The sequence below is a fragment of the Elaeis guineensis genome, chromosome 2, assembly GCF_000442705.2.
Source record: "Elaeis guineensis isolate ETL-2024a chromosome 2, EG11, whole genome shotgun sequence".
In the NCBI taxonomy this organism is placed as follows: Eukaryota; Viridiplantae; Streptophyta; class Magnoliopsida; order Arecales; family Arecaceae; genus Elaeis; species Elaeis guineensis.
The window spans coordinates 94,241,406-94,258,019 of NC_025994.2; the positions used below are offsets into that span (position 1 = coordinate 94,241,406).

General features: G+C 36.7%; 1 protein-coding gene across 11 annotated transcripts; it reads left to right on the forward strand.

Moving 5' to 3' along the window:
• The first annotated feature begins 3,464 nt into the window (after positions 1–3,464).
• LOC105050859 (protein FLX-like 1) lies at positions 3,465–15,871 on the forward strand. Of its 11 annotated transcripts, none has more exons than XM_073252236.1 (9): positions 3,465–4,067; positions 4,181–4,413; positions 4,830–4,993; positions 6,952–7,034; positions 7,123–9,063; positions 10,008–10,068; positions 10,202–10,336; positions 12,446–12,504; positions 15,586–15,871. In XM_073252236.1, exons 1-5 carry the CDS (start codon positions 3,480–3,482, stop codon positions 7,219–7,221), a joined length of 1,167 nt encoding a protein of 388 aa, XP_073108337.1. In that variant the 5' UTR covers positions 3,465–3,479; the 3' UTR covers positions 7,222–9,063; positions 10,008–10,068; positions 10,202–10,336; positions 12,446–12,504; positions 15,586–15,871. The 11 variants fall into 11 exon arrangements, with proteins under 11 accessions (XP_073108337.1, XP_073108342.1, XP_073108335.1 ...); XM_073252241.1 differs by having other exon boundaries at positions 7,123–7,373; XM_073252234.1 differs by having other exon boundaries at positions 7,123–10,068.
• The last annotated feature ends 743 nt before the right edge of the window (positions 15,872–16,614 follow it).

Genomic DNA, 16,614 nt, shown 5'->3' on the forward strand with positions numbered 1-16,614 from the left:
AAATCCAAGTTCGTTTGGGATACGAACTTGACTGAGTCCTGTGGGAACGGGATTCCTCACACATCTTGGGTTTATCCTAATCTTGTACATAGAGATTTTGAGTTCGTGAGGGACTTATAACTTGGAGTTGCTTCTCTATAAAAGGACCCTCAAGGGTGGGGTTAGAGATCAAGGAGGTAGATCGTCTAGGGATCCTCTTGTATCTGTGAGAGATCGAGAGATCGGGAGAGCTTCTATTGTAATTTGGTGAGAGATTGTTTAATAAAAGTTCTCTTCCCCTTATTTTTTCTTCTTCATGGTGTTTTCTGATGTCGTGTTCTGCTGTATTATTTGTTGGACATGGCCTAAGTCATAGAGACTAGATTCCCATGCTGAGGAGGCTGATCAGTTCTCTTCAGTTCTGTGAAGAGTAGATCGAGCCGCACGTTGTTGAGATTTGCTCTGAGATCCCTTCGTATGTGACATGTGTACAAATGATAGATTTACAGACTTGAATGGGATTGGGGAGCTTTCTAAAGTTCTAGTGGAGACAAAGAAAAATCTTTCTCATCCTTTGGTATATTGACTTTTAAAGTTAGTATTGATTTTGCCTATAGCAACCACAACTGTTGAAAGATATTTTTCTGCAATGAACATTGTGAAGACAGATTTACATAATTGAATGAATGATCAGTTTCTAAATGATTGTTTAGTTTGTTTTATAAAAAAAGATATACTTCCAACTATTACTAATGAGGGTGTAATGATTCGTTTTCAAAAAAATGAAAACTCGTAGAGGACAGTTATAAAAAATGATAATATAATTTATCTTTGTTTGTACATTAGATCTATGAGATCTTGTACTTTTATTTTTATTATATATAATATGCCCTCAGTGACAAAATTTTTTGAATTCGCTATTGCCATCAACGGACTCTTGTAACTTAGAGATTTAACTTGTTTATAGATGTTGAAATAATCATATAGCCACGTGTAGAGTTTGAAATAGATGGTAGATGTTGTTGCACTGTGAAAAAAAATGGTATTCACTCATGTCTTGCATATAAGTAAAGGAGTTAATTTACTTTTCCTTCTTTTAATGTAAGATTTGAGTAATAAAGTTAATTATGCTTAGAGCATTACAAATGATATTTTTCTCTCTCTTCATGATTGATTTTTTATTATTTTTGTTTGTATGATCGCAATCACTATTATTAATTAAATTCTATTCTTTCACTCTCTCATATATATATATATATATATATATATATATATATATATATATATATATATATATATATATATATATATATATATATATAAACTAGTCGAAGATCCATACGTTGCGCAGGGTTAGATGTGCAAAAATAATTTTTTAGATATTGTTATTCTATTTTTAATTATTCAAATATTGTAAAAAAGATTATATATAAATTTTTTATCTTCCATTTATTTTTTTTTCTATTTTTTTCCTCTCCAATCCCTCAATCAACGATATTTCTCTGCTAATTATCAAATATTTTTTTCTCTACAAAAGGTTGCTTGGCCAATCGACGCAACCCTGAGAGCTTAATTTTATTGATAGCGGACGACTACTGCATCCACAGTGGCAACCCTATCCTCTCTAATAATTTTTTTTAATCTATACCAAAGGTTGTTTGGATAATCTAAGTAGTTCTCAAATCCTCATTTAATTGAGACTGGATGGCTACTGCATCAGCACTAGCAACAGTCCGAATATCCCTCAAATGATATTCTTATCTAAAAAAAATCTTAGTGCTTTATGATTTATCATAGCAGTTAATCTAAACTGGTAAGAGAAAAAATCAAAACTAATAAGAAAAAAATTTATTTGAATATTCTTTCCTAATCACCTTAACAAAACTCTTTATTTTTTCTTCTCTGATCTCTAACTCTTCTTCCTCCTTTCTTCCACTGGCCTTCTCAGTCTCTCTTCCCTGCTACTCTGTCCAAACATTTTAACCTCCTAATAATAGAATAATAGGTATGAAATGAAAACGAAAAATGATCCGAACTTAATAACTCTATTGTTCATCTCTGAATCATTTTTTCGAACAACCATATCTTTTTCATTCAAATTATGTAACTCTCTCTCTTAATAAACAGATAAGGCAACAATCTTTCTCTCAGATATGTCCAGATATTTTTTCAAAGATTTACTCTCTCTTATTAAAATCAAACTGTCCGATTTTTTTTCTCTTAATAAAAAAGATAAGGCAACTCCTCCACATGCCCTCTCTTCTCCTCTCCTTTCTTTTCTTCTGCCCGTCCAACATCACCCAAAAAAATATTTTTTCTTCCTTCTCTTTCATTTCAAAACAGATTTTAAAATAATAATAAATTATTAATTTTAAAAAATATTTTTTACAAAATATTTTTTAAAAATAATTTTTAAAATATTTTTTCTCAAAAATATTTTTTTTTCTTTTTTCCTCCCTCTCTCCAAATATTTTTTTTTCTTTTTTCCTCTTCCCTTCCCTTCCTCCCACCACCTCCCCCTGCCCCCGTCATGTGAGGCCGAGGTCGCAGCCATCTGCACCGCCCTCACCATGGCCCCGTCCCACCGTCGTCCGCACCACACCCATCGTCTGCGCCGCACCTGCCTCCGCACGATCACCAAACCCCCTCTCTTGGCTCTGGCGCCGCCAAACCCCCTCCCCTCCCCTCCCCTCCACAGCCCCCATCCTGTCACCATTCCCTCCTATTTCCTCCCCCGGCCCTGGTGAATCCGAGTCCTCACAGCTCTGTACGAGCACCGGCGACCGCCCCTCCCCTCCTCCGACTCTGGCATCCCCTCCTCCGGCTCAGGCACTACCAATCCCCCTCACCTCCCCTCTCCAACCTCAGGAAGGAAAGATAGCATCCGAGGGAGATCCTGGACGGTAGGAGGCTTGGAGCGGCCAAATAGGGAAGCTTGGACAGTGGCCACGATAGGAGGCTTGGAGCGGCTGAATAAGAAAGCTTGGATGGCAGTTGGGTTTCGCCGGTGCTGGTGCGAAGCCATGAGGGCTCAGGTTCGTCGGGGTCGGTGGAAGGAATAGGAGGAATGGCGACGGGATGGGGCTGGGTGCAGCGGCCGAATAGGAAAGCTTCGAGGGTTGAAGAGAGGAAGAGGACTCCTTCGGGAGTCCTCCTCTTCCATTCTGAGTTGAGACGTTTTTCATTGAAAAAATTTTGATATTCTAAATTGATAATATTATAAAAAAAATTTATAAAATATTATTTTATATATGATATATATATATATATATGATGTGATTGGACGGCAAATGATTAACCTTTTACCAAAGGCATGACCGCATGAGAGAGGACCCAAATTTTTTTTGAAATATCTATTTTATTATTTAAAAAAATTATCTCATACGCCTGATTTGTTCGTGAAGCTGAAGCCGTTGGGTTGGAAAATTATCTCATACGCCTGATTTGTTCGTGAAGCTGAAGCCGCTGAGCCAACCCAACTTTCCATCATCTGCGGACCTATGCTGCAAAACCTTTACCCGCTCACCATATGTCCTCCGAGAGAGCACCAACAAGAAACGGAAATCGTGAAACTCAGCCGAGGGGTTAAAAAGGAGCCCAAGGAGGAGAAATCTCGCGGCCGTTTCACGCCACGCACGCGCTCTCCTCCTTGCAACCTCCTCTCTTCTCCTGCGATCCCACAAACCCTTCCCTCTCGTTCCCTCGGGGGTTTTTCGACGGCGATGTCGGGAAGGAGCCGGATGCCTCCCCACGCGATGAAGGGCCCGCCTCCGCCGGTCCACGACCCCCCGCCGCCCCCCTTCGGCCGCGGCCTGGGCCCGATGCACCCCGCCCTCCTCGACGACCTCCGCGAGCCCCCTCCTTTCGTCCGCGGCCCACCCCGGCCTCTTCCCCCTCACCCCGCCATCATCGAGGAGCGCCTCGCCGGCCAGCTCCAGGAGATCCAGGGCCTCCTCGTCGACAACCAGCGCCTCGCCGCCACCCACGTCGCCCTCAAGCAGGAGCTCGCCGCCGTCCGCCAGGAGATCGAGCGTGTCAATCACGCCACCGCCACCACTCACGCCGAGAGGGATCTCCATCTCCGCGAGGTCATCTTTCTTACCCTTTATCGATCGATTTCGTTGTTTTCTTTTTGTTTTTCCTTTTCTTGATGAAAGATTGTTTGCTTCTTATTGATTCTTGGCTTAAACGATTCGAGAAGGCTTATGATAAGTCGATGAAGCTGGAGTCAGAGCTCCGGGCGGTGGAGGCGATGAGGGCGGAGCTTATACAGATCCGAGGGGAGATACAGAAGCTGGGTGCCGTGAGGCAGGAGCTTACAGGGCAGGTGCATGCGCTCACCCAGGACTTGGTTCGGGCCTCGGTTGATTTGCGGGAGGCACCTGCAGTAAAGGCAGAGATCGAGACCATGAAGCAGGAGGTACAGCGAATGAGGTATCATTACCTTGATACCACCGACTTTCTTTTTCAGTGCTCTTTCTTGTTTTGTTTTTAGTACAATCTTTACCGTTTAACTTAAGAAAATCGGGAAAAAGAAAATCCTAATTTGAATTGATATTGATTGATCAAATTCCTCAAGGGACAATGTTCACCGTTCATATTCTCTGTGAAGCAACAAGTAGTGTTGGAACTAAGATAAATAAATAATGGGAAAGATAATATCCTTGGACATTTTCCAAACATGGTAAAAGGTTTGAGTGTTCACATTGAGAGGACTTGTGCTGTAAAATGATAAAACCATCATGAGTTAGAAATTAAACTGTGGCATGACTGAATAAAAAGGTATATATTCCAATTCCTCGTGTTGTGACACTTGCAGCCTTAAGCTTATGGTTAACATGGATGCCTAGGGCTGGTATTGAGTACGAGAAGAAAGGATATGCTGAGAGTTATGAGCAAGGACAGGTAATGGAGAAAAATTTGATTTCAATGGCTCGTGAGGTTGAGAAGCTACGGGCTGAGGTTGCTAATGCTGAGAAGAGGGCACGAGCTGCTGCTGCTGCTGGGACTCAAGGTAATCACCTTTATTCTTTGTTTTGCTTTTGAGTTTTACACCAATATTTAGAATCAACATGAGAGGGTTCTGTTTGTTCTCTAGCTTCCTGCAATCTGCACAAATGCCATACAGTTAGTGCACGTTGCCATGCATTAGCTTTTAGTGCGCTCATATTGTTCAATAAAAGTGGTTAATATTTGGAGCATCAACTAGGGTTTTTGATTGAAAATCCAATCATAGAGAACCGTGATGGGCATACAAATTGGACATCTGCAACATAAAGAGGGAGGAACAATATAAAATGGGAATTGCTTAGTAACAAGAAAAGAATCATATATTAGCAGAAGATTTTGTGACCAACTCAGACTGTCATATTTAAATTCTATAGCAGGCTTTTGTTAAAGCATTGATTGATAAAATGGAAAATCACTGAAAGGCTTTGCACCTGACTCAAATGATCGAACATAATTAAAGCCAAGCAATTTGATTTAGAAACATGACCAACACCTTTCAGAAGTTATTTAGTGTTGTAAACTTTGCCAAAATAAACTCATCTTTTGACTAGTTTAACACTACTAAATTATCATTTAGCTCTGCTACCCTAGAATTGATTGGATATGCTTCTTCTTATCTTTAATATAAAATTATAAATTCAAGATTGATTTGTGTTACATATTCACCGACCAAACTGTAATGTTTTGTGGACCTAAGGAAACCATAGTCTGAATTTAGATATTTAAGAGGATCGCTAAATATACCCTGAATACTTCCTTTGCATTCTTGCATGGGTAGGTGGTGCAAAGACAATATTGCATCATTCATTGGAATAAGGGGACTTATTTGGGCATATTCAAATATCAAGGGTAGATTAACTTGATAAGATGGTTATGTTTGGTTATGAACGGTGTATAGGTAATATACCAAAAATATTCATTGTAGCCATAGGTCCGCCAACTCAAATTAAAGTTTGAATTAGGAGATATGAAAATTGGAGTGCAGAGGTGAATATGGCCTTTTTAGGGGGGGGCATTTTGCTTGAAAAAGGTTTATTTTTGTTTTCTTTGAGAACTCATCACCATTGAGTGTCTAATTTAGTTGGGGGTCAAAACACCCATGATATATAATGGTTATGGATTAGATAGTATCATTACAATTGTCATCAAGGTCATCTCCTAGTCAACACACTTATGGAGGACGAGATTATAAGGAAACTTGTGGTTGAAGGAGAGTGTTATTTTTAGTTATTATTTGGAGGTGTTTCTTGATAATTGATGCTGCAATATATTACTGAAAGTGTAATAAATTGACTGCATGAACTTGGGAGATTTCCTAATGAAAAATGTATTGTTAGTTGTTCCATGACTCAGCTCCTCAATCCTTTTCTCGGAGAGAGTAGAACTAGTTAAACTTTTCTTAGTCTTTCCTAAAAGCAACAGAAAACTGAGGTTTGAGTGAAGCATGGAATCCCAGTACACCTTGACATTTGAGCCATGTTCTTGTGGATTTCTGGTAGCCTCTTGATATTTAATTCTTCAACTTGGATGTTGTCATGATTAAAGGTAGGCACCAAAGTATGACATCTTAACTCCTAGATTAGGATTGAGAGAGCGGTATTTTCAAGATCGAGGATTCAAAATCCTTGTGTATAGCACTATGTTGAACAGGACACTACATTGTGCTTTTCATGGTGCTTTTAATGGATTTTTGGCGTAGAGATGCATGATTGAAAATGATTATGATTTTCCTATAGTTTACTGTAACTGATTACATATATGGAGTACATTGATTAACAACTTCCAAACTACTACTGGAAATTAAAGTATTAAACAAGATTCTTTCGAGAGTAGTTGTTTAGTATTATTTTCCTGCATTACAACTAATATTTCTCATATTTTGTCAAATCTTGCTCTTCATGGAAAAAGAACATGTGCTTATCGTTCGTTGATTTTCTTTTTCCCCTTTTGTGGGTTCTGCAGCTGCAGGCTATGGTGGAAAGTATGGCAATCCTGATCCCAGTTATGGTGGAAATCCTTATCCAGCTGGCTATGGCATGAATCCTGTATGACCTTTATTCTACTTTGCAACAACTTGTTACTGGATGCATCCTATGATACGCTATAAATGTGTATGATCATCCTGGATTTCAGGTTCCTGGAGGTGCAGATGTTGGTCCTCAGCATGGGACTGGATCTGGGCATGGCTCTTGGGGTGTGTATGACATGCAACGAGCTCATGGACGTAGATGAAAGTGTGACCATGCCATACATGATGTCGATTGCCTTCTCACCTGCATAGATTGTCTTTTTGAGTGCAACTTTATAACTACTTAGTTTACAATCTGAGGTGTTGTTAATCAGGAAAGCATTGTGGTGGGCAGGTTCTTAGTATGAATATTTTGGTATTGAATATTCTGGCTCTTAATTTTGTGACACTCAATGATTATCATTTTGCTAAAACTTCATTATTGATATTATGACAATTTTATATTTATGAACTCATTCATATATCATGTTTCATTTATTTAAGATGTGCAATTACCATAGTCCATCGCCATATGCCTTTTATAGCCTTTTCTCAATGAGATCTTTATTGTCATCAGCTGGAGTGATCAGCAAGATCTTTGTTTATATTAGATTTCTACAAAGGCTCAGACATGTTCATCTCCCTCTTTAGGAACGGTTGAAATTTCCAATGGGCAATTTTGTTGTAGTGGAGTATAAGGTGAACTCACGTTGGAATACCTTAGGCTGCCGTTGGCATTGTGAACTTATTGAAAATTTTTATACTGCACCCTTTAAATTATTTAGAAATGTAGATTCTGACCAGAGTTGCATGACTCTCTTATACCTGATATTTGATCTTTGGTCGCATAGTTTGAAGTTTGTTAGCTTTTCTTAGTGTTTATAGAAGAATTTCTTGTGCATCGCTATTAGTTCTGCTTTCAGAAAATGGAGCTGCTTGGTGGTTCTTGCTTAATTTTGAGATGATGATATAACAATATTTGAGTTGAGTTAGTTGTGCTTGGGCAGAAGTTGCCTTATTTAATAAAGTACTGCTGATGTGGTGACTTCTACCTTTTGTGTTCTCACCAAGTACCTTTATCTATTGCTGCATATAACATCCTTATATTAATTAATGAACAAAAGAAATGAGATTTTGTTGTTGTAGCAGTGTTTTATGATTTTACACTGCTTGATTCCTTGGAGGGTATGGCATTATATGGTTGTTGCCACATGCAGGTTGTGTATGTGGGTGTCTTAAGGTGATGGTCTCATGACACTATTTGACTGGATGTTTGCATTTAATGGTTGTCTGACAAGTCAAAAATGGACAAGAACTAGTTATATTGACTTGGTTTTGATTTCCTGCAAAAGAAGTTCACACTATAGCATATCTTTATGGCAACTTTGTTAGATTTTTCAGTATACAGAGCAAAAAAAAACTTTCCATGGCCGGTAATCTGAGAAACTATATTGGCATATATATGGTGGCTGATTGGTCCTTTTTCCAGTGGTTTGATTAGATGACTTGGTTAAGGAGTTCGAATAGGTTCTAATTGTGTGGGTTTTATAGTGTTGAATAATTTTCTTTGTGTGACACTTTAGAGGCCTGTTTAACTGCTTCCATTCAAACTTTGGAAATTTGAAGATTGTAATCTCCTTACCTGTTCTGTTCATAATGTTTGGTAAAGTCAACTGAACTACAAAAAAAGTCTACATGAGTGTAGAAATGAACTAGCTATCAACAAGTGTCACAAATACCAGACATTTTTTTCAATATATAAAGCACCAATAAGAAGCCTACTTGAACTCTGCATCCAGGTTCTTAAAGTTTCCTCAAGTACTGAGCAATATATTTACAAATGAATGAATAGATGGTGTTGGTATGGATTAATTTGCGTAGGATAAGAAAGCTGAGGGACTTGGGCAACAGTTTGGTTTATTTACTAAAATGTAGTCAAAATCTTGGTCCTTGGATTATGATGCACCACAAGACAGTGGGTGCACTATAATAAGTGATTTGGGAGGAATGCTTGTGCGTTGGCGATGCAGAGTTGCAGTTGAATCACAGTGAATATATTTCTTCAAGTAAGTGATCATTTTTCAAATTAATTGTCCTTTTATAGCTTATAAATTATTGGCAATTGTCGGTTGTAAGTTTTTTTTATGGTTCTTTTTCTTCAAATAAGTTACTGATAATACTTCCTCACCAATATTGGTTGCAAAAAGTGACATTCTTAATTTACTAGTGGTATTCATATTTTGTGCTAGGGGTCCATCCTTTGTGGTTAGATGTGGCATACAAAATTAAAGTAGACTTCTCAAGAGGGTTTAGTGGACATGTTAGAACTCTACACTTATACCCTATGGTGCAAAACACAGTGTTGCTGCTGTATACTTCACTGTACCATTTGCTTGCAGATATCAGATGTCCAAATAAAGCAAAAATATATGTTGCATAATTTGCATGAGTTGTTCATGAATTGCAGGCAATAAATCCATTTGATATCATACAACTATATAGAATTGCATTTATTTGCTGTAACTTATTTTATACATAAAACAGTACTGTGTTGGATTTGTATGAGAGTGCCTTATGACAAGCCTTTTTTTCTCCTTGTAAAATTGGAAACATTTTTTCATGATACATGCAAAGATCATTTATGGTAGACCATTGTATCAGCGATAACTGACATGCAATTTCTTGAATTGTCCATGTGAATACTGCCTTTTCATTTATTTGTATAGACTATGCACTCCTTTTTTTCTTGAGATCCTCTTCTATCCAAGTCTATCTGAGTCTTCTCTTCTTGAATTTCCCAAGCAAAATCAACCTCTCTTTCAGTGTTCTCCATCTTTTCTCTCTGCATAACTCAACTACTTCTGTTCTTACTACATTTAGGTTCTTCTATCTGTATATTCAGATCACATCCTCATGTCTATTTTCACTGATTTCAATATTTCATGCATGCCTATATAGCTCCTGTGGAAGAGGAAATACTGAATCAAACTATCCTTTCATTTTGCTCAAGGTTTTTTCATCTTCTTGCGGTCAGCCTAAAAGAAGTTGCTTTGCTGTTTGTTTTTTGCCAGGTCTATTTATTTCCCAATCATATTTTTGTGATCTTCTTTACAAGACAAATTAATGTTTTCTTAGGTTGCTCCCTTTTCTTTTCAAACCAACCATTGTTCTCATAAAAGCTAACTGTCGTTTTTGAACACTCAGATGTCAATCATGTTAGTCAGAGACCGAAATCAAACTGAACCAAGATTGCAGTTGATCTCCATCAAGATGGAAGGTGGGGAAATTTTGGAAAGAACCGAGATAATCTGAGATGTTGGCCAATATATAGTAAGCAAGGTGTTCACTGATCTTGATATTTATTTATTAAACTCGCTTGAGATTGTATGAGGGGTCAGGATTACAAAGATAAAAGGCATGTGGCTTTTGCCCCCATTTTTTTGGTCTTGAAAAATTCATAGTGCATCTAATTTTGAAGACATCATGAAATTTGTCATATTTTAATAAGAAATGGCGGGAAACTTTTGTTTTTCTCCAGAGTTGTCATCCTTAACAGACAATGCTTGAATGAATATTTTGGTCTTCATATTAAAAATTTCTGAAGAGAGTTTTGGTGGTATGATTTCTTTGAGCTGGCATTGGGAACTGCCACTTTGATGACCTTGCCTGAACAGGGAATCTTGTTCAAAAGAACCCTTATTTTTCCCTGGGGATCTTTAGCCTAATAATTAACATAGCAAAGATGATGAGTAATCTGTCTATGGTTCTAGTTTTATATTGTCCATTTATTTTCATGGTTACTTGTTGGTTCTGCTACTTTGGGCTTAAAATTTAGCATTTTGGGCTTACTTGGTGCAACTTGTATGGTTCAACATCTGAGCGGTAGGTTCAAACCACGAACTGTGGTTCATGGGTTATCCTAGTGTCAAATAATGGGACAGATGGCAACCTGATAGAGCTAACTGTGTGCTTGATGAATTTCATTCTCCATTTCTTTCTCTTAGTTCTCTTTGCATTCATACTTCTATCTTCCTTGGCCAATCAAAAACTCCTTTAAGACTGTTTTTCTAACATATTTGATGTAGTACAGCAAACTCATGGTAGGTCAATTTATCCTGAAGAATTCACAGGCCCAAATCCATTAATTCTTTGAGACCACAAGTTGCAAGATGGTGTATAACCACCCAGGCTCATCTGTCTGAAAATTGATAATTGATCATCTATGCATTTTTTTTCTTTTAAAAAGACAAATACCACCATTTAGGCCAAATCATTCGTAGTGACTGACTCCAATTTTGTATTTGAAGAGTGAGATACATGATCTTTGGAAATTACTTTGTACTTGTTATGGATAATTGAATTTGAGAATCTTACAGAAATGGTATTCTATGCAAATTCAGTTGATACATGCTTTAAATTATCAAGCTTTTTAATTGTTGACATTTTCCTCAAGTGAATAAAGTCATGATAGGTGGATGCAAACTCAAATTCATACAGTTTTATAGAATTTTCTATATCATTATATTCACAAGTTTGAAAATTTTAGCAATCAAATGGAGGATTGTTGCTACATGTTCCATGAGGTCCCTTGTGGCATAGATGTTGTCATGACTTTTATCCATTGGCACATGAGTTTGGAGATAGATTCTATGTGGTTCTATGGTAACTTCAGTAAAAGTTAACCTTTCTTCTTCACTACATAATATTTTATGCAATTGAATTTTAGTTTAAATAGTACAGTGGTAGCTGCTGGTGCGAGAAATTTTGACTTATCTAAGCAATCTCCAGACTCTCCTTCCTATTAAGTGGTAGACCGTCCTTCAACTGATTTGCTTATATTCTGCCCATTCGATGTCCTCTTCTTTCTTGCGTCTTGTTTCCTCTTCAATATGTTCAGTTCATTTACTTAATATCTTAGCCTACTCATTTCTTTTTATCAAATGTAATAAAAAAAATCACCATTACTGAGAAACTTGTTGGTTCATAGCATAAAAAGGTAATAACTTTCATGCCTAGTAGGAACTATGATGTACATATATTGGAGAGCCATATAATCATCTTGATACTCTCAATTGCTTTTAATATCCAACCATGCACTGACTACATTAATTGATTTTCTTAAGTTTTTTTAACTAATCTATTTAATTGGACTATTATGATTCTTATTGAATACAATAAGTTTCTTGGTTTAGGTTCTTTTGCATTATTCAGCATCAGTTGTTTATTATAAATATAAATTATTTATAGATATTGTTAATTTTATGCGATGTTGAGCCTGAGATAGCATGTTTTTCTGCCTACTTCATACTTCTAACTTGTGATAATAAGCAAACTTCTACCTACACATTTACTAAGTCGTGTTTTAACTTGTAAACTACTGTTAAGCATTCTTATACCTTTCTCATTTTACCATTCATGTTTTAACTTATGGACTTGTTTACATTATAGGGAACATTGTGATAATATGATAAAGTTTTTTAGCATCGTGAATAGTTAAGCCCCTTAAGGTATGTTTTTTCTCTTGATTCTTCATTGTTATGCTTTATTTTTCAGAGCAACTTCTTTCTATGCTTGTAAAGTTTTTTAATCTAATCCTAGCTACTTTGATCTTTTTTTTAGGATATTTTATGGTGTGTATTAATCCCTTTTTTTTTTTGTTAAAATTATTATTATTTGGATAGGAAGAAATCAAGTGAGTTCAACAGATGGACTGAAAATAATGTCCTAGTTTGTCATCCTCCAAATAATTCTTTATGTAATACTTTCTATTTCTAGGATATTCTCTATGATAGAAAAGCTAAATATCAAAAATGCTTGCAATCTTTAGGAAATTCTGTTTCCGATAATTGAACGCCATTATAGGTGCATTTAACATGCATGTCTCCCTTTCAAATCTTCTTGTTGGGTATTTTGGTTTGACACTGCTTCACACCAAAAAAGAAGCAAGCTACGATGATGACCTAGTTACAATCACATGCTTTTTAAGTTTTTCAGCTTCATGTTTTTTAATATATACTTAATTTTTGTTTTAAAAGTCAAGATGGGTTCAAATCTATAAACTTAAAGTTGCAGATCAACCTTTTCCAAATTCTGTGGGCAATTCTATCTTGGTTGCTCAGTATTGTCATTGTATTTCTCCAGAATCAGCAAAATCCTTCCTGCCATAATTGACCGCATCTCTCTGTCTGACTACCTTTCTCAAGACCACACTTCATCACCAACCTCAAACTCCTGTGCTCTCCAGCATGGCTTTACATTTCTATCCTTGCTTTGCTTCCCCCCTCATGTTTAAACCCTAGGATGAAAATATTTAATTATAAAAATTTGGTAAGTGCATCATGCCATAATGTGCTGACACTATACTATGCAGAAAAATGAAAAATTTTCAAGGTTGTCAAGAATCTTCGAGTGATGTGACATAATTTGATTGCTATCGACTTAACCTTTTGTCTTTACTTGTGCCACGTAATATACCCTGGTTTGGTGTTTCATGTTTGGTTTCCTACACCCATCCAAATCACCAAAAAGGCAAGATATCATCTAATAACTACCTTATCTCCAAGAAAGAAAGCCTACAAGCATTGGATGAGAATGATGTCATGTGTTTTGTTTTTCGCATTATATCTACTTTTCATCCATTACCCCTCAACCACCACTAGGTTACCAAAACACCATTGAAATCCTTCCTTTGCTAACTACCCTCACAAAAAGAGAGGATTACAAAACTAGGGGAGTATATTAGAGGCTCAAAACCCTAGCATTCTGTCTCATGCCTTAGTTTCCACCATGGCCTAAACCTAATCCTTGATAGTGTTACACCCCTAAAGCAAACTACAAGAGGTCAAAAAGCCATCCCTCTGCTTAGTGGTCTCTCTTCATAGAGACCTAATACGAAGAGAAGGTGGAGGAAGTGGGTCCAAGGATGAGAGCGACAAGCTCAACATCCCCAACCTCTTCTTCTTCTTTTCAAATCCTCTTTTATTTTTCTTTTCTTTTCTTTTTGCATTCCCTTTTTTGTTGGTAAAGTACATTTCCTTTTATTGTTTGATAAAACACAAACTAGTTTGAGGACTTGGGATTGGCTTAGATCCTAGGGTACGTTAGCCCATTTTCTTCTCTGTAAGGGTTTTTAGGTTTACCACTTCCCTTAAAACCTAAGTTGTCGAGATCCGATGTCTGCAACTGATTTTTTCTTGTTCTTCTTCAGATTTACCACTTCCCTTAAAATTTAAGTTGTCAAGATCTGATGTCTACAACTGTTTTTTTAGTTAATCTAAGTTGTTGAGATCTAATGTCTGCAGCTACATCTTTTTGCTTGGTGGGGTACTATAAGCTCAGTTACAAGCCATGTATTTTATTTGCTTGATTGTCCATTTGATAATCAGGAGATTCATTTGTTGTATTGATGCACTTGAAAATTGAGTACAATTTGTAGGAGTTCTTATGATAGGCTCTTAAATAAATGCAAAAGACTATGCTTTCTTTCATGGATTTTTATTTGTTTATGTCTAAATATCCGATCATCTTTATCTTATTTGCGAATGTAATTTAGTTTTTAATGTTTTTAGAACACCAACCATCATAGCCTCCCTGCATGCCTCGTGTAATGCAGTATCCTGGCACCACACCGGTGCATCCACTTTTAGAACCTTGGTTAACACTTCATTTACTCGTACAAGTGCAAACCTCTTCACTGTTTAATATAGTGTGTTGACCCTTGTCATTAAAGTTAGATGCGGTGCTGATGTATGAGTGGTTGTGATCCTAATTCACAATACTTAATCTCTTAATTTTCTCTCGACTTTCAGATAACTCCCTTGAGATTTCAAAAGTGTACCAAATTGGAAGAGAATTTCACTACCAACCTTTCATGATTGTATGTTTTTGCGGAAGCTTATAGCTTGTCAATTAGAAGCTCCCGCCCTAATACTTATCTTGATCAAAGTTCTAATCGTCTGGTAATTGACTGCATGAAGAGACACCGTGCGTGATTTATATACCGAAGTTATTTCCCTTGCTTTTGATTGGCAATTATATCAAATGTGATGCTTGCTATGTAAGACTCAGAGTTCATGATGAATCCTTGAACTTTGAGATCTATTGCAGAAAAGAAACTGGAAGACATTCAATATTTGACTATAACTGGACTAACAAAGCTTGCCCCGGCCAGATGCATATAATTTTATGACCAATGGAATATGTATGTTTCTTCTAGCATGAGCTACCTTGCTACTTTCTTGGTTTGTACCCTCTTGAGTTCCTTCAGTATAATACTGTATATCATAACACAATATAATGTCATCCAATGTTGCTAAATTCGATTTTTTTTTTCTGTTATTCACATTTCTTGTCTCTAGGTATAGTGACTCTGTGAAATTTCTGCATGTTGAAGCTTTGTATTTGAAATGACGCTATTTCATGGCTGTGTCCATGGAACACATTTTATTTATTTGTATAGTCTATTGCATGCAACTGGTTTCTAATAACTTGTTTTCTCACTTCATTCTCTTTCTATAGCTATGATTTGTGTTAACCTCACCTCCAGGGAGGAGTGATATTGTTTTTCCATTATGTGCCTTTGTACGCAGGAAGTGGAGTAACAAAATGCAGTTCAAGCTTGCTTAGATCTATGCTCTCGATCTTATTATTGAATTGGCGTGGCAATTTCGTTAGAAAGCGAGACATATGTTGTTTTCTTGCTTCTAAATCTGGGCTGCTGGATGAAATGGTTGATGTACCACGGTTTCTTCAGTTGCAAATTGCTGGGATCATGAACATGCGTGAATATTGAAAATACTGAAATTGAATCCTGTCAAAAGGATCCTTCAGAAATATTATCAATATTATCTATAAACTATGCTGATGGCTGGGTGAGATGGACCTTGTGACCATATTTTTTTGGCTTTTTGCATGTGTACTTTTGCGAATGGATTTTGTATATCTACCCTAAATATCAGCATATATCCCTTAAATTATCATATCTTCGTATGAATAACTCTTCCATTAGATTTCTGGCTAACAATGTTGATAAATAATCATAATAAATATAAAATAATATTATTCCTTTGTATTAATATATCTGAAAAATGTATATAAAAATATAGCTCCTTCGATACAAATTAGATATTAAATTTCAAGGATATTAACGCATAAAAGGGTAATACTGTTAGACGATACTCAAAATGGTTATCATCAATGCCGTTAATGGAGAGGGTGACGATTACCCTTTCTGCCTTCTCTTGTCCTGGTTTAACTCTGATTAACTTTTTTGCCTCTTCCTTCCCCCATCAAACTCGCATTTCCTCCTCTTTACAACTTTTTGGGAGGTTCGTAGACGTTGCTGTCTCTTAGCGTCTCTTAATCAGTTGGCTCATCGTTTTCAGACCATATTTTCCTCTCCAAGATTTCTTTTTCGGTGCCGGGAAGAAAAAGCTAGGATGATCGATCACCTAACCATGTTAAGGTATCGTTGCCTGAATTACCACTATAGCATCATAACACAATTAGAAAAGCTAGGAATTGCAATTTAATTTTTTTTTGGACTCGAAGGATCCTTTAGTGATACATAAGATGGAAGGCCAGGATGATCATTGTTTCACACTGACCTATACTAACCT

Bases quoted from the DNA above. Each gene is read 5' to 3' on its own strand.
- LOC105050859 (XM_073252238.1), top strand. From the start codon at position 3,480: ATGCTGCAAAACCTTTACCCGCTCACCATATGTCCTCCGAGAGAGCAC. The intron at 4,068-4,180 runs GTCATCTTTCTT...CGATTCGAGAAG, and splicing joins GGGATCTCCATCTCCGCGAG to GCTTATGATAAGTCGATGAA. The intron at 4,994-6,951 runs GTAATCACCTTT...TGGGTTCTGCAG, and splicing joins TGCTGCTGCTGGGACTCAAG to CTGCAGGCTATGGTGGAAAG.